We start from the raw sequence: 26,535 nt of genomic DNA on the forward strand, positions 1-26,535 counted from the left end.
AGCACAGTTCTGCAGGATAGGTACAAGAATAATCCAGTGCATATCATTGCCGAAAAAATTAGCTTTAAAGCACAACTGACAACTCATTTGCTTCATCCTGAGGCAGCAGACTGCCTTTTGGCAACACTGGTAATGTGGATGTGCTTAAACATGTTTTTCCATTTTTCCACTAGTCCCTCCGTTGTACTGATATAGCTGCTTGTGCAGTAGCTCATCAAACCAAATCAGGGAGCTGATCTGACTGAAAAATAACACAAACCCCCACTTTTGAATATGAATATTCATTTTCAGGAACTTAGAGTTTTTAACTGTGTGAAAGTGGAACAGCAGTGTAGTTGATAAGTCCTTAAACTCTACAGAAACTCAATGTTACTCTTCTCCAAAACCATGGTTCATTTCACCTCGAAATTGCATTTAAGGACATGCTTTTGGAATTCCTGGGAGATTCTGTATTTCTTGCTTCAAGGTGTCTGTCCAGAGTTAATATTTGTGGCAAACTGGCAGATTTAGAGATGCCATCATTTTTGTGTTTATTACATCACTAAAACCATTGTCACCTGTAGTATATTAGCATTTTGATAATGTCTAGACAGGTTTAAGAGGAAGGAACTTTTGTCTCTTCTGAAAATAATTTATATATGTCCTTCCTATCTCTTCCCAGGCCTGTCTCTACATCTTCAAGGCTAGTGACCTAGGGGAGGACAAACATAAGCAGTAATGGGTACTGAAGTTAGAACAGTGTTTCTGTTACTCTCTGCTGAAATACGCAGCATAAATGTATCCAGTTTAGGTTTCCTCTAGGTAAATCTGACATCTATGAAGATGAGGTGCTAAGGGCTTTTGTACAGGCTATACAAACCCATCTGGAAACCTGAATGAATTTTGAAATACCGTGCTGTAGGCTGCATCCTTCCTGTGTGGCAAAGCTACAGCATGCTTTATGCCATGTTAAAAATCACAGGTTCTGTTATGGTACAGTCACATCTTTAGGCTTTCACTGGCACTTTAAGTTACTTAGGTCTGACTTGGAGCTGCTAATCTTTTTTACTTGAAAGGAGGAAGAAAGCATTCTTCAGTTAACACACCCATTGTATTTGAAATAAATGTAGTTTCTGAGATGTAATACTTCTAGTGTGAGAAGGGATTTGATAAAAAGAATTCAAATTTTTTCTGCTTGAATTTGCTTTGATTGGTCTGAGTATATGAAATACAGAATAATACATATGTTTACTCACAATTTTTTTGCCTTTAAATATGAATACAATTTCCAGCAGCATTCCTATACTGTAGTAGCGTATTGAGTTTTAATGGCACAGATATCCCAAAGGCTTTGAGGCAGATAATTAGTGGGGAGTAGAGTGCTGATATTTGTAGGACTAGAATATGCTTTTCCTTATCCTTGCGATAAAACCCACTCTCCTCTCTGATGAGGTAGGAATGGAATGAGCACGATATCCTGATACTGTATATATGACAGTTCAATTACTCTCTCTATTAAGGCTCTACTCTTTTTCTTAATGTAGCTTCTTGTTAGGTAATTGCCTATTTACAGTTTTATCCATAAAAGTTAAACAATCATTGAAACACGTATTGCTTACCCAGTCACTGATTTTATAGTTCTTTCTGTAAGTAAATGGTGGATTGTGTCCAGTATGTTGTGCCAATTTACAGTAAAAATATTGAGGGTAGTATTGAAAAAGAACTGAAGTCATACAGAGTTTTGAATTACTGTGTAGGCATTGTGCCAGGCCCAGTGACAGCAAAAATGTGCTAGGTGGAAACCTTTTCTTACCGACTGTAAAAAGTTTTGCGTCCCTTCACCTTAGAATTGAATCATAAGCCAAGAGTGGGGCAAGCATGTTTTGTGCATCGGTACTTCAAGCCACTGAAGCATGTGCATTTAACCTTCATAGGATTGTAGGTTAACCACTGATTTTTGTGTGCCATATTTTGCTCTTTACAGTTACACTAGTCAAAAAAAAGAAGGCTGAGGCTGAATGTGTACTGTTTCTGAAAACCTGTTTGATTTTTGCTAACTTGACAGACCTGGTCCAAATTCCCCTATTCCCTGGGTACAAGCCTGTGTTCAAGTACTGGATCCTGATTCAAAATGGAGGAATAAAATACTTCTAGGGCTGAATTTCTATGGCATGGACTATTCTGCTTTGGGAGCCTCTGGGGAGCCAATCCTCGGTAGCAGGTAAGACTTCTCTGGATAGTAAGTACTTATGTATGATACAGTCTCACAAAACTCAGAAATTCGCAAGTATTATTGTTTAGAAATATGGATGTGTTAGTGACATAGAAATGGCTAAAGTGATAAACCTGCACATGAAATACTAGCTCAACAGTTAGAGTAAGACCTGTAACTTCTCTTCCCTGTACAGAAGTGCAGATAGATGGCACAGTTATCCTGTCAGAACTCCTATGGAAAAATGGTTTATGTAATTTTCTTTCTTTACTCTATCCATGCCTGTACATGCAGTTTGCCATCCTTGTGTTAAAATGTTTTGCAGTATTCTCTTTTGTTCTGTATCATTTTGGGGGTTCATGCAGTTGACCTAAAGATTGTTTATCTCAGCCCCTGAAGTTGTTACCTGTTACTTTGAAATTTGATACTGGTTTCAAACAGCAATATGCCACCAAGTTTGTTTTGAGTAGAAAAAGCTTCAATAAGCTCACCTGGAGACAAAAATCTATAACAAGATAAAGGGAAGTATTCCAAAGCCAGCCAGAAATTTTTTATTGATTTGCAGAGGAAAATGATTGGTTTAGTGTTCAGTAATAATGACCTATAATAACAATGAGCTGTGTAGAAATACAGTCAGGGTATAGTGCATCAAGCCAGAAGAAAAAGCAAGAAAAATGGGGTGAATTTGACAGGAAAATCAGGTTTGTTCAGAATTTTGTTATTACTTTATAAAATGGAACCAAGCCAATTGGAAACAAACCTAAAGCACAAGAGATGACTATTCTCACTTTCAGGGGTTGCTAAGTTCATTACACCAGGATATTTCAATATAGTAACTGATTGCTTGTTAGGCATTGAAATATTACCTGAGCTGGATTGTAAGGCCTGAACTTTTTATGTCCGTGCCTTCAGTTGCACACTTTGTCATCATTGCACTTACCTCTCCTGTCTTCCTGCTTCACCTTGGCTGTTTGCAGGGGTATAATACTGTAGACACAGTTTTCTCCCAGTGCTGAATTGTGTCTGAATCTTGCCGAATAACAGAAAATGACTACAGGGTGAAGAAAAGAAAGCCATTGTCTACAGTGAAAGGTATATATCAGAATGGCTTCTGTAAAGTTAGTTGTAGTGGTTAGGCAGGAAAAATACTAAATAGTCAAGGCATTCTTGATTTACAAACCTAATTATATAAGCTCTGCACAATTAATGTAGCTTCACTGTAATATTTACAGTTCCTTTTGCAGCAGGAGGATTGCACTATCTGGCAGAATAAAAGGATCTTTCTTTTTTCTGAACTGCAACTTTTGGAAGGAAGTTTCCACTCGAAAACATACTTCATACTAGGATGGCATCTACGTTTACTTTTCATAGATTCTTCTGGATTATATTATAGTATTAATTCATGTTGCTTTTTAACTAATGGCAAAAATATCCTCGCTAAGAGTCATGTATGATTAATCTAATGTTTACCAAAAGAGGTATGTAGGGTACTGACGCACAGTAGAGGACAATATGTTTTATACAGAGAACGGTCCTGTTAACATATTCTTCGTTGACAGACCATGATACTGTAATTTTTAAGATATCTACCAGAAGCAAGATTCTGGACAAAGTCTTTAAGAAACTTTGAGTTTAGACATAAAACACATCAATTTCCACTTTTCTGCCTTACCTGTTAAACACTGGCCAATGGTTAAGTTTATATTCCCAAAAATATATTTTTGAGCATGCACAGTTATGTATTATTTTTGCTGTATATGTCATGTGTAGTAATGTAATAGTAAAATAGGTTCAAGGTAAACCAGCTTCAAAATAGGCCAAGCTTCTGGAATAAAGAAAACAGAAGAAAAAAGGTTATTAGTGTAAAATAAGCTTTCTGCCATTTAATTGGTAACATGCTGTTTGTAAGGAAGTCCTAGTTTTTAGCATTTGTGAGTCTCTGAACACTATCAGTATCACATCCAATTGAATACCACGATGGGCACAGCTTGTTCAGAGAAGGTCTTCCACCCTTCCTCCGAGAAAGCTTCCTTCTTATTCCATTATTAATACTCTGGCTACATCAGTTTTTTTCTTTCTCTAAGATGACACACAGCTGAGGCTGATCCTATTCCTTCTTATTTTTGTATCTGCTTCATGCTACATAAAAAGGCTGCTCAGCTGTGTCCAGTAGAAGTGGATGATTTGATTATTTATTTTTCTGCCCTTGGCTCCTTAGTGAATTTGAGCTTCCTGTTTCTTGGTGTCTGTAATCCAGTGTTAGTCATGACCTGTAAAAAGTGTTGAAGTTTTGAGTCATGGCTTCTTTAAGGCACCCTCCATATGTTGTAGTGATAAGCTAAAGTACTAGTATTAAAATGAGTTCAAAATCTATTCAGTTAAGTGCAATATGGTGGGTATCAACTTTTATGTTGTAGGTTTCTCTTCAGGTTTTTGCATCTGAAACTTACTGCATGTACAGGTCTCTGACATGCCAGTGCTCCTTGGCACACTGTAAGGTGCGCACTCTCTTGTTGAAGCATATTCACTGGAATCTGGTCATCTTGTTATAATAAGAGAGCTGGAGAATTGTAAGCTTCAGTGACAAACTGTATATTCTCGAGTTGTTTGATGTAAATGTAGTATGGACTTAAATTGATTATTTGTGTAGCTTACATATAGGATTACATGCGTAGCACATAAACCTTTGCTGGTCTCATGTTTGTGTTTTTCGTTAGGATAGGAATTATGTCATGGAAAGAGGCTCTGAACATAGGTAGATTTCAGTTGCTGAATATTTTTTCAGTCCAGAAGTTCATAAAATAATATTCAGTAGAATTCCTACTTGCATAAAATATTATCTGGCAGTGTTTTTTTTATTGCAGAACATAATCTAAAGGTAGAAGTACTTGGTTACCATTTCGCTGAAAAGATATACAACCTTTCCTTCATACACACCATAAAAAGTAATATGTATGTGTGTTTGTACTTGTGTACGTGTATATATCAGGATTAAATGAGATGAAAAAAACAACTTTTATAGCACAATGTAGTTTGTCTTTGGGTGTTGTTACAGTAGGAACTGCAACTTATATTTACAGTAACAATGTATTCGTCTTGCAGCTCAGTCACAAGTATTATTTGTTAATACAGTGACTCAATCTCACAGATTATAGCACACTCTGGTGCTTTAATCAACCAAGTACCATTGTTGTTTAGCTGCAGGGAAGCTACATTCCTGTCTATATTTAGTTCTGACATAGTTTGTATGAAATGTTAAGCCTGAAATAAAGGTGGTGTTAAGCCTGAAATAAAGGTGGTGTGGCTGTGATTCCCCAAATCACCTCTAGTGCCTCTGGCAATGTTTTCTGCCCTCTAGCTGTCAGTAATCAAGTGTCTGAACTGGTAAGATGCAGTCATTAAAACTTACAACTGTATTAAAATCCTGTCAGAATATAACCATCTTGTGTTGCTGACTGGCTGCTCTAAAGAGCAGTTTGTTCCAGCATATCCTCTGTTGATAGCGCAACCTGAACACTATTTCTTCTTCACCTCAAAACTGTATGTCTTTGGGTAAATAATTCTTCAGTATATCCTGAAGCTTAAGAAATTGTTTAGCCTTTCTGCAGAATCTTTACCTTTGAGTCCTTTTTGAGAGCTGTAGTAGGTCAGCAACCCCCTCAATCTCATGAGCTTCTTACTTCTGATGTACTTTTTTCCCTTTAGCTGTCTGCTCTTCAGAATCTCTCTTAATCATTGGGACATTTTGCTTCAGTTGCAGTAATACCCATTGTTTTCTTTTGCCTTCTTATGGGAGGTTAGACAGCAGCGCAGTGGTGTTTTCCATTCCATGCCATCTAAAATGTGTAGCCTTTATGACCTGGGCTGAAAGGGAACTGATATATTTCATTGCCAGCTGCGAATTAAAAGCAATGTAGATCAAAGGCTGTCATGTGGCAATGGTCGTTTAATAAATCAGCCTTCTTTATTGAGCAGATCCCTGCTAAGTTTAATGTGTTAAAGACATTTTGTCTTTTTTTTGTGTGGTGCTGAAAGAGTGAAGATACATCTCTGATGTTCCGCATGACTGTATATAACTTTTGAATATATTATGCATCCAAGCTGCTTTTGTTCCAAATGTAGCTGTTGAAAATAGATATGTGAATAACTCCATTGTTGTGAGACAATGCTGTGTGTGCTTACCTTTTATTTAAAGGAATCTGAGTACGGATTTTTACGTTAATTTTTAAACACTGAAGAAGATTGATATAATAAATCGCCAGTTGAAGCAAGGGAGAAGCTAATTTGACAATGCAGTGTAATATTCAGAGATAGAAAATGAGATGACTTGCAAGCTGTGAGAGGATGTAGAGTTCTACTGAGAATTTTATTGGCTGCCTGCCATTCTGTAAATAGCAGGTAATAAAATGTGGTATTTAAACAGTTAGAGGTGAGCTTTTTCCCTCAATTAGAATCATAGAATGGTTAGAGTTGGAAGGGACCTTAAAGATCATCTAGTTCCAACCCCCTGCCATGGCAGGGACACCTTCCAGTAGACTAGGTTGCTCAAAGTCCCATCCAACCTGGCCTTCAACACGTCTAGGGATGGGGCAGCCACAGCTTTCCTGGGCAACCTGTTCCCAGTGCCTCACCACACTCGCAGTAAAGAAGTTCTTCCTAATATCTAATCCAAATCTGCCCTCTTTCATTTAAAAACCGTTACCCTTCATCCTATTGCTACACTCCCTGATAAAGAGTCCTCCCCATCTTTACTGCAGGCCCCCTTTAGGTACTGGAAGGCTGCTATAAGGTCTCCCTGGAGTCTTCTCCAGGCTGAACAACCCCAACTCCCTCAGCCTGTCTTCATAGGAGAGGTGCTCCAGCCCTCTGATCATCTTCATGGACCTTCTCTGGAGTCTTCAACAGGTCCATGTCCTTCTTGTGTCCAGAGCTGGACACAGTATTCCAGGTCTTTATTAGTAGCAATTTAAAATGATGTGGGCCAGCTGTGACTCATTAGTTTGTCTTACAGAAGGTAACAAAAAACTCGTGCAAGGGAGGCTTTTATTCTTCAAGCTTCAAGGCTTTTGCAACGTTAGTCTTCATGCTGTAATTCTCTCAGGATTTCCATTACTTCCCTGCATACCACGATTCTGTATCATACTTTATGTAAGATACAAATTTTTTAAATAAACTGATGGGCCAATTAGCTCTGTAGGATTGAACATCCTCTTGATCTGTTGTCCACCTCTCTGCTTCATTGGAGAAACTGTTAAGCTCTTTCTTCTTGAATTGTACTGCTGCATCAGATGGTAAAACCATGGCAGTGATAGGAGGAAGTTACAATTGGGCCTGGAATCGGAAAGAAGTTATTTCTGTATTACAAATATCTAAATAATTAATGAATGTTTTGAGAGGTTTATTCTATTAAATTCCCTTTGGGATATTCTGTTATGTATGGCTTCCATGGTATATCTCCCTTTAAGAATGTAAGGTGAGCGTGAGCTGTTCACTGCAAGACCAATTAATTCATATCAAGTAGATAGAACATCTTACAAAGTAAAATTATTGTCATATTTCAGCTTGTCCAAGTTGTAGATATGATGTTAAATACAAAGCTTTTATATTTTTTTTAATGTAGAACACATTCCTTATTTCTTTTGAAATGAGGGAAAGGTGGCTTGTGTTTATTAAGCAAATAATTGGTTCTGAAGTTCAGTTATACAATGGCATATTCGCTATGGGTGACTGTATATCTCAGTGCATGTGTTTTTTAAAAAATATAGTCAATTCTGATGTACATTTTAAACAGTGGGCATATTGCTGTGATATGTGCTCTTCTTTGTCTCTCAGGATCGTTTGTAGTAGTAAATTTGCTACAGGTAATATTTAGGAAGGCAAATGTTGACAAAATAATACTGATATAGTTCTTTACTGTCTCATTATACTCTAATCATTAGAAGATAGCATGATGGAATTAGGAAAAATACTTGTGTGGTTTAAAACAAACAAAGGGAAGAGCCAGAAAGCTTTACTGTAAGTTAAATTTATTTATGTTCATAGATCTGCATGTCAGTGTCTGCACCCACTGTTAAAGTAAAGTGAAAAAACCTTATTGCTTTGAAATCCTTATTTGGGCTTGTGAGATCACTAGTGTTGGACCTAAAACCACTTCTAGCCCTGACTGAATCTCTTCAAATAGATGGTGATTAACAGACAACGTAGAATAGATAACACTATATGTGTATCCATATTCCTCCACTATCAATCCCTTAGCTCCCATTGCTCCACCCTCTCTCATGTTCAGGGCTGAAAGGATAATGATTAATTTATTGCCTGGTGTTGACTGTCCCCCGTGAGATACTCATTCTGTTCAGTTCCATTGCAAATCAATTGGGGATGAGGGTGAAAAGGGCCTCCTGAAAATGCTTAGTGTCTTTATATGAGTTAGCCTAGAGCTGGCTAAGTGCACTGTGCTGACTTGTTGGATTGTGTGCAGTGTAGATTCCTCTGGGAAGCTTTTGGTTCGGAAGACATGAAGTCCTCCTCTTTTTGAGCCAAAAGACAGCAGCTTGGATGATATTTATCAGTCACCCTAGGACATAACCACTGCTGACAGGGATGTGTGGACTAGAGTGTTGGGTCCAGGCAGCTGGATATTTTTCTCTTATTTCTAACATGGGAGAGTTTTTGACTTTTTTTTTCTGAGAAAAATACATCCTGGGGTTTTGGTTGGTTGGTTTGTTTGTTTGTGTTTTTTTTTGTTGTTTTGTTTTGTTGTTGTCCGTCCCCTGTTGTGTCCTCCCCCCTGACTGTTTCATGTCTAAGTCACTTCCCCCATTGGTTTTGATGAGGTGGACCACTTTTTTGTTGATTAGCGTGCCTGATGATTGAAAAATTGAGCTGGCTTGAAAAATAACAGAATATATGTTTGTGAATACAGATACTGTAAGACAGGGCTTGTTTATCTTGCAACTTGAATAGAGCCAGATTCTGATTGTCTATTCTCTTTACTAGAAAATTGACAGTAATGAGTTCATTTGTATTTTGTTGAAGGAGGGCCATTGTTTGATGTGTAGTGTATACTTGTTTTTTTTTAACAGACAGGCTTTTCTTTTAAGTCTTAAAAGAAAGCAGCTCGGAGTTTTTCTAATCTTAAACTGATTTTGCAATCCTCATTACCTAATTTTAACATTAGTCCATTCAGTGAGTGGAATCACCATGATTGTTGGGGAAGCAGACAGAATTAGAACCATGATATGACTTTTTATAGGCCTGTTGAAACTAGTCTGAATATCACCAGTATAGATTTAAAAGTCGGAATGAACTTTCTTGGTAACTAAAAATATAATTTCAGTTGTGGTTGAATTTATAGGAAGGCAATTATATACTCCTTCATTTGCTAAAGAGCACCACTTTCAAAGCTTTATTTAGCAAACTCTGAACCTTAGGGTAAATCCTGACAAAGCACAGTTCTTGTCCTTTTTTTCTGATCCACTGAGTTCATGTCTTTATTACTTGGCTACATGTATGCTGTCAAGCAGGCTGGCACAAAAGTGTTGCTGGGGTCCCAATGCTTACACAACGAGTCTTTTTTTTCTTAGGGATTACTCTTTTTTTTTCTTAGGGATTCCTCTAGTCTTGTCCTATGGACTGCAACATGTTAGCCGTTAGAGTGCCTTTTCTGCTGTTGTTTCATCCAAAAAAAAGCATCCATTTCATGCACTCTGAGACTGCTCCATGATGCAGACCAAAGTGTGGTGTTAGTTTTTCTTGTAAAAGCTCAATCCTGATGTGAATTAGAAGTTTGGTGTAGACAGAATCATACAATCTAAATGCCTCCTTTCATTTTGACACAATACTTTTAAACACTACAATTGAAAAATATAAAAAAAGAAGGTTAAGTTAAAAAACTCATTGATTACTCTTTGCATAAGGCAGTGGAAAAAATTCTGTAAAAATATTTTAACATTTCTCAAAGCTGTTTTTTTTTGTGCACAGTCATTTCAGAGGGCAAGAATAAGCGTGCATGTTTATTACAATTCCAGAGAAAAGCAGGAATCGCAGCAACAACCTATGCAGAGTGATTTAATTCCTGGCTTCATAACTGAGGCAAGAGCCAGCATGGAAATGTGTAAGACTTAGGAACAGGCTTGAAGTGTTGAAGTAATACTTACAAAAACTAGTAATGGAGCTTATAGTTACACAGACTTTGAAGTAATAGAAGTGCAAGTGTGTTCCACAACATTAACAGCTTTTGATTTGTGCAAACAGCTTGTTTACACTTGGAGTTACACAGCATGTGATTGAATGAGGTTTCTGCTGATAACATTCAGTAGCGGTATAAGGTCTTTTCTTTATATTTTTATGAGACATTTCAGTATATTATTAACACCAGGAAGTAAAGGGATTTGGGGTGTTCCCCCCCCTCCAACTCATGCCTATTTTAAGAAAATGGATCTAGAAACGTGGAGTAAAAAAATTTTAGCTAAAATATTTTTTTGATTTTGTGCAATAAAAATAGGAGAGTTGCGTTTCAAAATGTTACTGAAATATAGTGTTGTTTGTGGCTAACATGGAAATCAAGGCAAACTCTGATACTTAATCTACTTTTAGGAAAAAATGCAATATTATGAAAATTATTACAAATTAGTTATTTGGAAACTGAATGAAATGTACAAGACTATGCCAAAATATATCTATATATCCTAAATACTTACCTCTTTCTGACAGTTTTATGTATGTCATTTCCATGTTTAAATCAAATGCTGGTTTTCTTACCCTATTTTAGAAAGCAACTGTCTTTGAAAAAACTAAAAATCTCTCCGTATGCCACATCTTTGTAAATCTTTTGCAAATAGCTTCTGCCTTTTGTTGCTTACCTGCCCTTAAGTTTGGGGAGGGGAAAGAAAATTCCTCTTGAATAGTATTTCTTGTAAAGTTCAAGGTAGTTGTAATTGCCAGGCTTAGAGCAGGTATGTGCACTTCCCTGTTTGTGGGTGAGGCTGTTGACGGGGGTGAGAGGGTTAAAATGGAGTCTGTAAGTTCTGCAACCCACTTTCTGTAGGACTGAGAATAGTCGTACTGCCAATCTCAAATACAGGGTGGGCACATAGATGGCAGAGGGTGCTTGCAATCTTGAATATAAAATTATCTACTGCAATGGTTTAAACCCAGAGGAGGTCATCTTATCATCAGTGTTTCCTTGTATTTACCAAAATTTAGAGACATTAGTGTTTGACAGGATAATTTTTTTTCCTGTTTGTATGAAAGCAAAATTTCCCTGAGTCCTGGGCTTTGAGTCCCAGTAACTTATTTTTTTAAGGTGTTTCTAGCTGAGTTGTGGGTTAGAGGTCTGTGCTTAATATGCTGATCACTTAGAGCCATAAACCTTGAAAGGTAAAAGTCAATGAAGCTGTCACTTTCCATATTCTTGCACTGCTTTGAATTAGTTCTAATGGATTTAGATATAGTTACATTTCACTAGATTCTACGTTTTATAGTAATGACGCACTAGACAGTTTAAGAAAACTCGATATAGAAGTGGAATATATTTTAGTATTGACAGTGTGAGTGAAAAGTTACGATTGCTATTGGGAATAATAATCTATAGAATTGGTACTAGATTTTAGCATTTGTAGATTATGAGCATATGGAGAGAAATCAATGAGACATGCATCCCCAGGGAGACCTCTATGTACCAAACCTGGGAAAGTAATATGATCGTTGCAAACTGGCATTGCTGGCCCCTCGTTACCCAGTGAATACACGGTGAAAACATCATGGGGAGCATAGTGTCTCTGCAGTTAACACTGAAATTTTGAGTTATAAATATCATGTGGGTGTCTCATACCACCTTGATTGCTGCTTGCTTACAAATAAAAAATCTAGTTTCTTCTGTATTGGGATTGCACTGGTTTTAATTTTTTTTGTTTGGTTGGTTTTTTTGTTTGGACATTTAAGTCTTAGATGGGTCCAAGCATTCTGAAGTGTTTAGTTTACACTGATTTTGTTTCTGTACTTGAGTTTGCATATTGAAGGCATCCGGAACAATTTTCTTTTTGCTGTTGTATGTATCCTTGGGAAAATGAATGAGAAGACAGGGGAATGGGTACAACAGTTAAAGATGAATGGTAAATTGTCATTTGTAATTGCTCTTATGTTTGACCCTGGAAACCAGTATTATACACATCTCTATGTGTGAAGTGTCTATCATGTTGTGAAGGTTTAAATCTTAAGTGTCAATGTCTCCGTAAGCCTTACTTGAAGATGTGAATTATAAGATTTTTAGAACTGTGAGTTGATAAGGGCAGCAGACACAGTGCTTCCGTTTAAAAGCATAGCCAAGTATAGCAGTATCTGTGTGATACTTTTTCTGATTTAGAAACAATTATACTCAAGAAAATTTTAGCTGTTCTTTTTATTCTTCCATGCAAGTCTAATCATGAAAGAAAACTGATCAGTCTGATGGTGGAAATTGTCACCCCAAACCAGTGTTGTCTTAAGAAAATCAATTAAAATTTAAGTCAGGAGAAACTAAGGTGCTTGGTAAGTGTAAAGTAAATTTAGTCTCTCCCCAGATAAAAAAAAAAAAAGCCGTGTACCACTGGTGGCAATATATCAAGCTTACAGAGCCCCATCAATAAATTTCAATCAGGTCTGAAAACCTTTCCAAAAATGAAGAGGTTTCTTCCTGCTTCTTACCCCTAGAGTCTTCCTTGAGGAAATTCATAAAGGGACTATTAAGAATAAAATATGCCTGGAACCATATAGTTGACTGGCACCATTTATTTAGCAACTGTATTAAGAATAATTGAAAATCTGTGGGTTTTTAAAGCAAAAAATGTAATCTGAATCATGATGTTGCCTAAAGTTAAAGACTGATAATTTACAAAGGAACCATTTGCCGTTAGTCTTTTGTGAAATGGTCGTTATCAAGCTGTGTAATAAAGGAGTGATTGCATGCTTTACTGGGTCCAGTAAGATTTTCCAGGATAAATAATATTTTGTTAGAATCTGTTTTATAGTACTGTAAGAAAGAGATGTATAAATAGGAGTGTTATAGGAACATAAACTTTAAATCTTCAAGTTCATTAGTACATAGATTTAAGCAGTAGGGATTCTGTTGCAACAGGTGAAACAATTTGTTCTGAAGGACTCCTCAATAATTTTGTACTTGAATAGGAAAAGAAGTGATCTTTTAGCTGCAGTAAGGAAAAGTAAATGTCTTCAAAAATAGTAGTTTTGGTGCGTAGAAAAAAAATGGGGGGTTCTGGAGCTGGCATGGAGCCATTTGTTTCAAATGACATTAATGTGTATATTTTGACATGTGCTGTTCAGAATTACGTTCTAAATAATTTATTTTCCATTCACTTTCTCGAAGTTCACTGCAGTTAGTTAATAAAATTCCCTTCTTAGCAATGGACACAATTTAAGATCACCCTCTCTGCTCTGCTGTATGTTGACAGCTTCTCATTTGAAATGAGAGTATTTCTGTTCACACAGGTCAGATGGGAAGTTATCTTTGGAGCTTTAACACTGTCATTTCTGTACATCCTTCTAGAAAAACCACAAAAGTCATCTAGGGTAATTCACTCTGATACCTATAGAGAGTTTAAAATTTTAAAATGGGTTATTTCCGAAATATTCTTTCCTATCTCCTTAGCATCCTGTATTCCAAAATGGGCTTGCAGACTACTAGAGTTGTATTAGCGAATCTAGGCCATATTTTCTACTTGGGTGTTTATATTTCGACCACTCTTCTGAATCTTTCTTGGATTCTTACACTTATTTATCTCCTGTTTAAATGTCTCTGTTCCTCCTTGCTTGAGTTTGGAAATATCTGCAATTAAAATATTTTGGCAGCTTTAATTTCTTTGGGATCTGAATTTTAGTAATAGGATATCAGTTCTTGAGCTGAAAATTTTTAAAAAGGTGCTGATTTATACAACAAAAACTTTTTGTTCCCAGGATAATGTATTTCTTTTCAGAGCTTATTTTCACATTCAATTTGCAGCTTGAAACCTTTGTTTTGATTGTTATTAGGAGTGAGAAGCACATTTTAACATTTATCTATTTTAGCATATTTTACACATAAAGCCTGCAGCTCAGATAATCCACATCCAGTGAAAGACTATTGAAAATGAGTCCTCAGCTGGCACAAAATCAGACATAAAGGCAAGAAGAGTAATGGGAGAAATAGGTCTTTAGAAATCAACCTTCCCTCATTTATATAAATGCATAATGTGAAAAATACTGGTATATTTATTTTTTCAGTACTATTACATCAGTTTTAAAGCTGATTTTACTTTCCATAGTCTAATTGTATTATCTGGTAGCGAGTAATAGATAAGTTGAACTGGCAATATTTATCGAAATATGGGAAAAAATCCTTGCAGAAACAATATGAGTCATTCCTTGTGAGACCCCACCTTGTGAGACCCCACTGCATCATGCTCTGGAGCCCTCTGTACAGGAAAGACATGGATGTGTTGGAGTGAGTCCAGAGGAGGGCCATGAAGATGATCAGAGGGCTGGAGCACCTCTCCTGTGAGGACAGGCTGAGGGCGTTGGGGTTGTTCAGCCTGAAGAAGACAAGACTCTGGGGAGACCTTATAGCAGCCTTCTAGTACTTAGAGGGGCCTACAGGAGGGCTGGGGAGGGACTCTTTATCAGGGAGTGTAGTGATAGGATGAGGGGTAATGGTTTTTAACTGAAAGAGTGTAGGTTTGGATTACATATTAGGATGAAATTCTTTACTGTGAGGGTGGTGAGACACTGCAATGGGTTGCCCAGGGAAGCTGTGGCTGCCCCATCCCTGGTTGTGTTGAAGGCCAGGTTGGATGGGGCTTTGAGCAACCCAATCTACTGGAGGGTGTCCCTGCCATGGCAGGGGGTTGGAACTAGATGATCTTTAAGCTCCTTTCCAACTCTAAGCATTCTGTGATTCTATATTTAAAAAAAAATAATAATAAAAAGTAGGCTGACTGTTTCAGTGCAGGTCTGGGGCCTTGAAGAAAAAGAAAACCCATAAAATTGTGGTATAAGTGATAGAATTATATACTTATTTTCTGCAAAATGCTCAAATTCTAAATTTAACTTCTTTATGAAGCTGCTCATTTCAGTATGTGGAGTAATGATTCTCTGTATGTAACCCCTTTCATAGTTGTCAAGGGTTGCAGCATCTTGCCGTTTAATAAGATTATCTTTTTAAGGATGCATAAAACCCAAGTAGTTTTAGTATTAGATTATTAAGTGTAGTACGCGTTGTGGCTGACCATGTTATAATGCTTTACTGCAATGGCACAAAATGTCCTCAGTTTCCCTTGTTCTCTTTCGTCTAGTGTTTTGCCATTTTAATCATTGTAATGTACTGACTACTTTTTGTAGCCATGTTTCCAAATTTAATAGATTAATAAAGCAATCATCGATCAGTGGAATCTGTATCTGGAATTATTGTTCCACTGTTTCGACAAAAATGAACAGCTTCAAATAGTCAGTTTGTCCTGAAGTAGCCACCTAATTTAAGGGATGCATTTGTGACCTTCGACCAGAACTTTCGTATCCCATCACCTGAAGATGTGCTTCTGACTAGATGACCTGCCTTGCCTTTTGCACCTCCATTGAACAGTTTCCATTTATGTTTAAATACAACTTCTATTATTCTAAGTTCAAGCCATCCTTTACACAACCTGACCTTGTGACGTAGGACTTTCTACCTTCAGAATGTTTTTTTGCTGGGGCTGTGAGACTGAGGCGCACATTTTTCAGGACTGAATACTGCCAACGTGATATCTGAGGAGAACAGCGCTGTATAAATATTTTCCTTTCCTTTGTTTGTATTTTTGCTAGTCAATGTGTCTGATAACTAACTGTATTATACCAGGGGGAACAAAGCCCGTCATGCCCTCCAAAGCAAACTGTAATATAAGACTAGACCCTGTTGTGGAGTTTGGAAAGCAAATGATAGGAAAGCTTATTCAAAACACTCAGGCATCAGTGGAGAGAGACCCTCATTCTTTTGGCTTGCAAGATAAAAATTCAAGGTTATGTTCTGAAAGGAAAGGAAAGGAATGGAACATGGTGAAAAGGCAGAGTTTGTAACACAGCTAGACCTGTTCTTTTTCATTTTCTTTTTCAATTCTGCTGTTGACTTTGCTGTGAAACCTTAGCAGTTTATTTAACCTCTTCCCCTTTATTTGAACTGTCAGAAAAGCAAATGTGTATGTATTTTAATTCTAGGAGTATTGCCAGTAAGAGGTCTGTATTTGAACTTTGGCAAATATTGAGATTTTTAGTATAGATGAAACAGCTTGAAATTAATTTCAATATGCGATTTGTGCTTTTGTAGTGATTCTGTATGTCAAATTGGAAAGATACCACTTAATATAAAAAGACTGCCGTACATTGTTCAGAGCAATGGTGAATTCAGGTAGCACAAAATTCAAGAACACTGGGCAGTAATAGTATAATAAATATTTGGGTGTCAGCTAGAGACCTTAACTGGGCTATGCTTGTATTTTGTTTTGGGGTTTTTTGAGGTGTTAAAAGGAACATCTGATCTTTTCACTGAAAGCAAAGATGTGGTTTGCCTTACCCAATAATAGCTTTTCATATTTTTCGGTTTCTTGAATTATGTTAATTATATAAATTTTATCAGTTATTTAATGATTCCTAGGTATTATCTCTTTTTCTCCTTCATTCCCGATTCCTCTGATTTCTCTGAAACGCTCTTCCTATTACCCTCACTTACTGCCTTGTATTCTGCACCTTCAGACTCTTGCTAATTGTTTGTCTTAGTTTATTGCTAAATGTAATCTTCATGAATGGAATCACTTTGCTTTTTCTCTCCAGACAATTTGTCTGGAGGATAGATTTTTGACTGGGAGAAAAATGGTAAATGTGGAGTCTATTAAACAAGCAAAAATTCCACCAGAATTGCTATAAAATTGGGGAAAAAAAAAATAATTCACTCTCATGGAAAACAAACTGAACTTTTGCTTCCTAAACATGTTTCATACTAACAGTGGTTCTGTAAATAACTTTATCATGTAAGTGACAGTGCAAGAATCACCTCATGAAATGAGCCACAAAATTCAGCCTTGCTCTAGCCCTCCAGTGGATAACAATTCTGCCCTCTGTTCCCTTCTTTTTATGGTTGACAGAGTGACTGGGAAAGAATAAATAAAGGGAAGTCATGGAATATTTTCCCTTATTTGATAGCCTGCTGAAGGGGACCTTTTTGGACCATTTTTTATAGCCTTTAAAAGAATGAAATAAGTTTAGTGATTCACAAGTGCATTACTTTATGGTGGTTTTTTTTTTTTTTTTTTGTCTTTATTAAGAATAATCCGGGAATATTGTGCAACAAGGGATTTTAGTTTGGATTTTGAAAACATGTTTTTGAAAATGTTGACATTTGATACTTTCTCTTCCTTCACAATAATAACTGGCAGCATTTTCCTTCCTTATAGCTGAACAAGGAAGGTCATTTTATAGTGTTCTCTTTGTAGTAGAAGAAGATTCTCTCAAAACTATATGTTCAAGGATAGTATGGGGATGTTGTAATTTCTTCACCAACTTTGAAATGACTTTGAGGCAATTCCAGGTTTGTTGTTTTTTTTTCTCTATGCTAGTGTACAAAGTAAAAGTTTTGAATGCTGTCTATTCAAGAAAGAGAAAGAATACTCTTTGTCAGCGAAGGATATATGATACTGTCCTGTAGCAGTACCGGAGGCAATCCATTGTAATGGGTTACTTCTATGCTGGAAACAATTAACAGTCCAGTGATATTACCAGTTCGTTATACTTGCCACGTTGTTCTATTTAAGCTTGTTATTTGATGTGCAATTTTTCAGCTTTTTATTCAAAATCTTTGATTATTCTACTACATATTTTTTAATTTATATGTTCTCATCATGGCAAGTTCACCATACCCACGCATGATCTCTTATCCTACACCATGCTGAAGCATATTTAAAAAAAGTGATTCTGTTTATAGTTCCAAATTTTACATATTTTACAAAGTTTGACATATTGAAATAAAAAGTTTTCAGATAAGAATGTTTCAAGCTGGTCTTGAGAGTGGTGTTTTCAAAGCGGCTTAAACCTTCCAGTGTTGCAGTACCAAAAAGGAACATGCCTGGTGCCAGAGTTGGAATTTACCTAACTCAAATAAGGAATCAGAGTTCCCAAAGAAAGTGAATTAGGTTAATATCTGAAATTCAATTAAAGATCTGATGAGGGGAGCAGAAGAGCATGTTAATCTTAAAATAAATCAGAAATATAAATGAAATATTTGAAGTATTACAGGACTTTAGATCACCTTGACCTGCTTGTATTGAAAAAGAACTTTATTTTAGGCAAGAACAAACTTAAAAGGAAGCTAAGCAAAGAGGGATGAGGAAGGGATGCTAATAATTAATAGTTGCATAGTAGAAGTATAACAACATTAGAAAATCAGTAAGACTGGCTGAATAACTTGCATAAAATGTATTTATTTATTTACCCATGTTATGGCACTTTTAAATTGCAGAATTGTGCTTCTAATTGCTAGGAAATGTAGAATATGTAAAACCAAATTCCAAGTATTCATTAGAGTAGTCTGCAAAAAAAGTGCATTATTTATTGAGATGCCAAGGAATTATTTTTGAACTAGCAATGAAAAATAATATCTCTTTACAAACTGCTTGAAGTTTCACTTTTCTGTTTGCTTTTGAGGTGCTTATGCATGTTTCATACGTATTAGTGTTCAAATGTTTGTGTTTCTTTGATAAATTTCATATCTTGAATATTCTATGCTGCCATCCAGACTATTACTATTTTTCTTAATTTCTTAAGAAAATAAGTTTTATGATTCACGTTTTCTGTGCTGGTCAGCTTGTCCATGCAGTTGTTCTCTGCAGTGTGATTTGGATGTATGAACTACTTTAAACCAAAGTTGACAAAGACTGAAGATCTCAAAGATACGAAAACTTTTGTGAATATAGGTGGCTTAGCAGAGCTGTAAATTATAAGTTATGGTTGTGAAGAGAGTAAGCCTCCCTACCATAAGCTGGTTCACGGTTGCTAGAGAATCTGTGTAAAGCTCAACTGGGAAAAGTTTGCACTGGGTTAGGTAGAGGGAAATCCAGCTAGAGATAGGAAATCAGATTTCATGTGCTGTGCATGGAATTGCTTGCTGTAACTGTAGACCTTGATGTTTTCTGGGGAGAAAAGTTGTAGGAAACTTAACTGTTTTCAGTACTTAAGGTGTCCTGCTGTATGCTATGAACTGTGTACTTTGTTGGGCTAGAGTAGGTCTGTTTGTGCATTTTTCACTGTGATTCTTTGAATGTGAATTGCATGGAATATTGCAACAGCTTTTTGACTGGTAGACTTGGCTGAAGGGATGATTTCTGCTTGACAATATATAAATGAAAAAAGAACCTTGTTTGCTTTACGCTGATCTGAGACTCAAAGATATGATAAAAGTGTATTTGCTGTCAATTTGCGCAGCAAGCAATAATCTGCTGGAAACAAGGTATATAAACTTTTATTTTCTTAATCCTACTTAAATGGACAGGAATGATACCCAAATCTGCAAGCTTGTCTAAATGGTAACTGGTGTCAGTAATCACATGTAAGATGACCTCAGAAACCTCCTGTATTAGCTACTGTATCAGATATAGACTTCATCTTTCAATGACTATCACTAACTTGTCCTGTCTCCTGAAGAAAAGATTCCTTATATGTTAGTTCTGTCAGCTCTTCCTGGTACAATAGCTGAGCAGAATTAGTTTATCCACATGAAAGTTTCAACAGTGACTAAAAATAAAATTTTTTCAGTATTAACAATTCTGCTCACAGCAAGCCAAGTTATTTTACAAAGTTGTTTTTAAATTATAAAGCTAGTTGTTAATGTACTATTACTCTCATGTTTGGGAACTAGATCTTTAAAATGGCTTATTGCATAGTTGCAGATGTATTTGACAGCTACAGATGTAATATTAAGTAGATATCTAATAATTGGTGTATTTCAGAGGAAACATTTTAAATTTATGCCTGCTTTTTGTTTTTCTCTTGCATTGGTAGTGCTGGTCTTATTTCATTTTTCTCTCAACAAGCACTAAGTCTTGCTTTTCTCCTTATAGTCTTTCATTTTAAAGCCCACAAAAACTTAAAAAAAATAATTCTGAATAGAGCAAAATATTTTTTGCCAGACTTCTGTCATACATGTTTTGCACTGCAGTAGCATGTAGGAAACCTAGATGTGGACTCCATAAGCACAATACAAATGAAAAATATTCCGTATAGATGCTGCATTAGCCCTAAGTAATCTTTCAGCTTTTTTGTGTGTGTTTTTTCCCACAAAGTCTTTGCCTTACATGACTGCAAGCTGTTACTGGATTTTACATTCCTTAAGGAAAGGATTTGGAAAAAGTAGAGTTTTTGGGGGAAGCAAAAAAAAAACAGGAAAAGGAAGACTGAAAAAGGTATTCTCATCACATTCGGATACCAGGTAGATGAGGGGAGTTGTCAGTGAAGAATAGTACTTAGCCAGATTACATAATTTCTATTTATCAAACATACTGTTCTCAGAGACCTAAGGCTATTGATGTAGGTAGTTTGCTGGGAAACAGGTAAAAAGTAATTCTGTTTGTCTCAGGCTACGGATTGACCCTTCTTTTTTCTTTTTCCCATCTTCCTTTCAAAACTGTTTGACAGATGTTAAGGTTAATGAATTTTAATTTTAATTTGCCCTTTTCCTTGGGTTGCTGACAGTTCCTTCTACACCATGGGGACTTTTCTCTTCCAACTCACTTTATGTTTCAGTAAGAAGTGGAGTGTCTGATGGAAACTTCTTCATAAATAAGTGAACTCAACTGGAACACAGCCAAACACCATCAGAACTGGCTCCCTGAATCCCAGTCTTGTGTTTTACCATGTTATGAGAGATTAGATTCATTAACCTCTCATTAGAAACATGTCAATGCTAAAATCCCACATTGTGCTAGATTCAGCCTATTAGAAATCCCAAAAGACCAGTTAACGTAAAAGAATTAACATTTCTTATTCCAGAAGTTAATAGTAGCTTCCTCATTTGGGTCTGTTCCATTTGATTGATATGGAAACTTGTTAGGTGCTTTTTCCTTTAGAATGAGAAGAAATTTTGTTAATCCAGAAGAACTTTTTGATAAATAAGCTTTTCTCCTAGTGGAAATACAAGCACTTGCAGTATAAAAATGTTTATTTCATTATTACATTTTCTACATATGTGTATAAAGAGTATTACATGTATAGAGTATGATATATATTTTACCTATAAATATAATAATACTTGCAAGAGTTATCTCTGTACCAGAGATGTGTTAACTTAGACAGAACTCACTATTTATAGAAGGATATTAAATCCTATTTGAGCAGATCCACAGGCATCCAGATATTAAAGCACTGTGTTTAATTCCAGGTAGAGTTCAGAATATGAGGTAGAATGAAACATCTTTTACATTGCTTTTTGACCTAAGGAGCTTTCTCCTCTAATGAGAATAAGCACTGCAAAATAATTTGAGTAAGATGGAATTCATTCTTCATCAGTCATATTACATAGTTTCTGCTCAAGCTTGATGTGAATGCCAGTTAAAATCCATAAAACAAATAGCAAATGACCTTTTACTAGCAATACATTTTTGTGTGTATTCATCTGCTACTGTGAGCAAAAAAAGAAATTTCAATTTTGTGTGGTGGTTATAAGCAGCATGAAATAATGCTTTTGAATCACTTAATGTCATTACTTGCAATGGAAAACAGTATTTTCAAAGACATTGTACTTTGTTATGCAGAGCTACACTTATCAGCCACCATTGTTAGGACATTTGGCTGCTATTTCAAAGTAGGCAGGAGTTGAACACAGGGTCATTAGTAGGGAAATGAGAAAGAGAGAGACTGGTGGAACCATGCTCTGCCCTCCCTGAGACAGAAATGGGAATAGCCACCAGAAAAACACAAGATCAAGGGGATCCTGTATCCTCCTCCTGCTAGACAGAAGGCAGTAACTTAAAGGAAAGGAGTGAATGGAGGCAAGTCCATGCTTGGGACAGCAGGTGAAACCCCTCCTTGCCCACCTCGCCTTCCCAGGTGCTTGTATACAACAGGTATGAGGCTCTGGATGTGGAAGGTCAGTCAATGGATGATGTGGATGATGGTCCATCTGCACCAGAGGTGTTGCCAAGGTCAGAAAGCACTAACCCCCATATCATGGTGACCTCCATGAGGAAGAAAAGACAGGTTATAGTGGTAGGTGACTCCCTTCTGAGGGAAACAGAGGGTCCAATATGCTGGACAGACCCTCCTCTTAGGGAAGTCTGCTGCCTCCCTGGGGCCCGGATTCATGACATCACTAGAAAACTTCCTAGCCTGGAACAACCTTCGGACTATTACCCATTATTTCTTTTCCATGTGGGTGGTGATGAAGCCGCAGCAGGTAGTCCAAGGGCAATCAAAAGAAACTTGGAGACTTGGGGCCTTGGGTAAGGGAATCTGGAGCACAGGTAATTTCCTCTGTCCTTCCAATTGTGGGCAGCGATGTTGGAAGAAACAGATGGACCCAGCCATCCATGGCTCTGTGGCTGGTGTCACTGCCACAGTTCTGGATTTTTCAATAGTGTGATGGTCTACACAGCACCAGGCGTGCTGGCATCAGATGGGATTCACCTTGCTCAAAGAGGGAAGAGCTCATAAGCTAGCAGGGTTGACTGACAGACATTGAAACCAGACTTGAAGGGGGAGGGGGACAAGCCATAGGATGCGCAGGTTAGAGGGTTGGGGTGATAGTGAGAGCCTTCAGCCTCTTGCTCTGGGTACCTGCTGGGTACACTGCAACACACTTGAAGTCTTACAGAGGTGAGCCAGGGATTCCTGAGGTAATAGGAGCTAACAGGGAAACACCGGTGAAATGCCTCAAAGGAATTTACGTGTGTTCCTCTAAAATGGTGACACAGCCAACAGCCCAGCTGAAGTGCCTCTACACCAATGTGCGCAGTGTGGGCAGCAAAAAGGGGGAGCTGGAAGTCACCATGCTGCTAGAAAGCGACGACGTAGTTGCCATTACTGAAACCTGCTGATATGAATCCCATCTCCATCTGGACATTGAGCCATTGACCACTACCCTCTGGATGTGACCATCCAACCAATTCCTCATCCACCACGGGGTTCATGGGATTTTTCAGACTTATTAAGGAATAAAGTAAGAAACACCAAAACCCTGAAAAGAATCAAATTCAGATATTTTTTTAATCAATGAGAGCCTCTTGTCTTAGTTGCAAAGTGAAGTGAAACTTTTCATTTCAAAGACATGCTCAGGTCCTTGACGTTCTTGGCCTCTTTGAAGTAACTGATATGCAGGTATATAGAATCATAGAATCATTTAGGTTGGAAAAAACCCTTAAAATCATCGAGTCCAACCATAAACCTGACACTACCAAGGCCACCGCTAAACCATGTCCCTAAGCACCACGTCTACATGATTGATGTATTTAATTAGCTGCTAGGTATGGAGGTGGATATATATGTTTTCACTCAGAACCTATAATTTGTTAATTTAAAACGTGAATGGCAGAACAATCTTTTAAAGGCACTGAAGGTTGGGGTTTTTTGCCTGTGGCAAGCTCATCAGACTGCCCTAGAGATTTCAGCATTACTCACCAAGATTTCGCCATGCCAGGAAGTATTTTTGACATTTCCAGTTAACTTAAAAAATTAAACTTCTAACAGATCTCATCTTCGAAAGAGGGCAAAGAATTGTAGGACCATGTAGACTTTCAAAATTTTTACTAAGGTGATTACACACTACTGATTTGTAACTATTTTCATTCCCACTTTTTGACAAACAGATATATTTTTGCTCGTCCGTGAGCACTGTTTTCTTTCCTGGTTTTCTAGAGAAATGTGACATCTTCACCATAAATTCATGTCTCAAGACAGACTTTTCTTTTTGTGTTCATATTCAGATAAAGAGCTTTTCATGACTATTTCAGTGCATCATATTCATCAGGTCTGTAAATACTGTTAGGAGAATTGGGTGTTATTGGGATTGGCATGTCTTGTGTGCTGGTAATGCTTAACTTCCCTGTGACAGTCAGCTCTGAGACAGCTGAGAGTCTTGGCATGAGGTTATGGAGTGGATGGGAACAATCCGACAGGCCTGAATGTAGAAGAGGATGAAGTAAGGACAACAAAAGGGAAAAATATGAGATTATGTCAGTACTTCAGTAGCCATTAATAGAGTTTACGGAGTGCTGTTTATCAAGCATTGTTACAACTGATGGCACACTTGGCACTTTGTAGGGTGTTGCATCACTGTATTTGAATAAGTCTTTTGGCCACTGGTGCTTGGCCCCAGAGGTTGTGTTGGTCTCCTTCTGGATGTCAGTCTTGTGACTGTGATCTTAGTCATGTCAGAACACTACCACTGCACTCTGCTCTGAGGAAGTTTTATCTTCAGTTGCTGGAACAAGATAGCCACGTATATTTGGGTAAGGTTACTGAGTAGGTTGTATCTCTGGAAGGGGAAGACCGAATCAACCATCTGAATGGAAAACATGAGAGTAGTGGATTTATGGAAGTGTTTTCCACAGTAATTAAATGTATCAGCATCACCTGAGAAATGGATTTGTAAAATACAGAAGGGTTTCTGTAAGAATAAACGGTGACCTTTTGCCTGTTGGACGTTTTGAAAGAGGTATGTTACAAGTAATAATTTCATTTGTATTTTGATATCTTTTTGTTCTTTTAGAAAGCATCTGATAAATTGTCTCAAAAGATCGATAAAGAAACATAATGGTAGTGAAGTTAAACTGTCCTTTTTATGTATAATGGCAGTCACTGAGGTATTAAGAACAAAACAATCAATGTATGGAATAAGAAGTTATCAGCACTGTGATTTCTTTAAAATACTTTTTCAAAAAATGCTTGTGTGATTCCAGAATCGCACTCAGTAGAGAAGAAACATTTTAAGTATATATCTTCCAGTTACACACTATTGTCAGTATAATTTTAGGGTTTTGTTGTCAATATAAATTAATATTTTATTTTGAAGAGATGGATGTTAGGATGTTAGAAGTTTGGGCTATGTTTAGATTTAAGACATTAGAGAAGCTTTCTCCAAAGAAAATGCAGGGCAGGAATTCCATTTGTTTTACAGATTTCATCAAGCAACACAAAGTTGATTTCTGCAACAGGAAGTTGCATCTGTCTCAACAAAGCAAAGTATGAAAATACATCTCAGTTGCTTTGGTTTTTGAAACACGTTCGGATTCTGTTGTGCAAAACCTATAGAATTCTTTGTTCAGTAGTTTGTGCTTTCTTGTGGGAGGGGTTTTGGGTGGGTTTGGTTTGGTTTTTTTTTTTTTTGAGGGTAACTTTACTATTATTCTTTACAAAAAGTCAAGAAAGTTTTTCCTGGAATATTAAACAGCTGTAATATTTTCCTGGAATATTAAACAGCGGTAGAACAGCTATAAAGGAACAGCTCTCTTCTGTCTGTTGGTGGCTCTTAGTTGCATGTATGCTTTTCGGTATGTGGAATTCCTGACTTGCACGTTTTGAAAGTCACCTGTGGGATGTGCCTTTGTACACCCAAGTGGAACTACCATAAGACTTGTGATGAGTTTTAATTAAAAAGAGTTTTGCTTTCTCTGGTGTTAAATATCAGAGGTAATGTAGTATATTGCTTAAAAATAATAACATATAAAAATCATACTTGTCTACAGTATAATAATACTTGTCTACTTTTATGTACAAACAGAATCTTTGGTTCATTTTGTAACTCTAGTAAACACAGTTTATGGGGAGCTTCCATAGGACCTGAAAAGCAAAGCTGCTTTCCACTCACATGGAATATCCTGTGGCACTATGTAGGCAGTGGTTTTTTCCCAGAATTGACGTGATTATGTATATTATTCTGAATGTATTCATTTGCAGAGATGTGCTGCCATTTCAGAGTGGTATTTTGTAAAGCTCCTTGAGAGTTGATGTTGAATGACATTATCACTAATATGCTTTTAAGGACCTTAAGTCTCAAAAGTCTATTACTGTAAACACCTGCTGGTGCTCTACTTCTGTATTTTTGGCACTGAAGAGATAGTTTGGAATTTGATGGGCTTCTCTGTTGGATTTTAGAGGTTTAGTTTCTTTTCTTTTTTCATACGAAACAAACCAATCTACCACTCATTAATACATAACTTGTTTCTTAAATTACAATGAGTATTCTCATAACGGGCAGTGTCTACTAGTGATACACTTGGTGCAGTAAATGGCTGTGTTCCTTAATGCATTCTGAAAAAAAAATAAAAAATTGTCAGTTTTCTACTCATCATCTTCAGAGGTAA

General features: G+C 36.9%; 1 protein-coding gene across 1 annotated transcript in view; it reads left to right on the forward strand.

Annotated features, from left to right (window-relative positions):
* The window catches only part of CHID1 (chitinase domain containing 1), a 127,626-nt gene that overhangs the window by 46,131 nt on the left and 54,960 nt on the right, over positions 1-26,535 (forward strand). Inside the window, exon 10 of the mRNA XM_082485554.1 lies at positions 2,045-2,200. Coding sequence (XP_082341680.1) covers positions 2,045-2,200 — 156 coding nt within the window. The remainder of the gene's footprint in view (positions 1-2,044; positions 2,201-26,535) is intronic.

This window comes from Vanellus vanellus (genome assembly GCF_965231255.1).
Source record: "Vanellus vanellus genome assembly, chromosome: 6".
Taxonomy (NCBI): Eukaryota; Metazoa; Chordata; class Aves; order Charadriiformes; family Charadriidae; genus Vanellus; species Vanellus vanellus.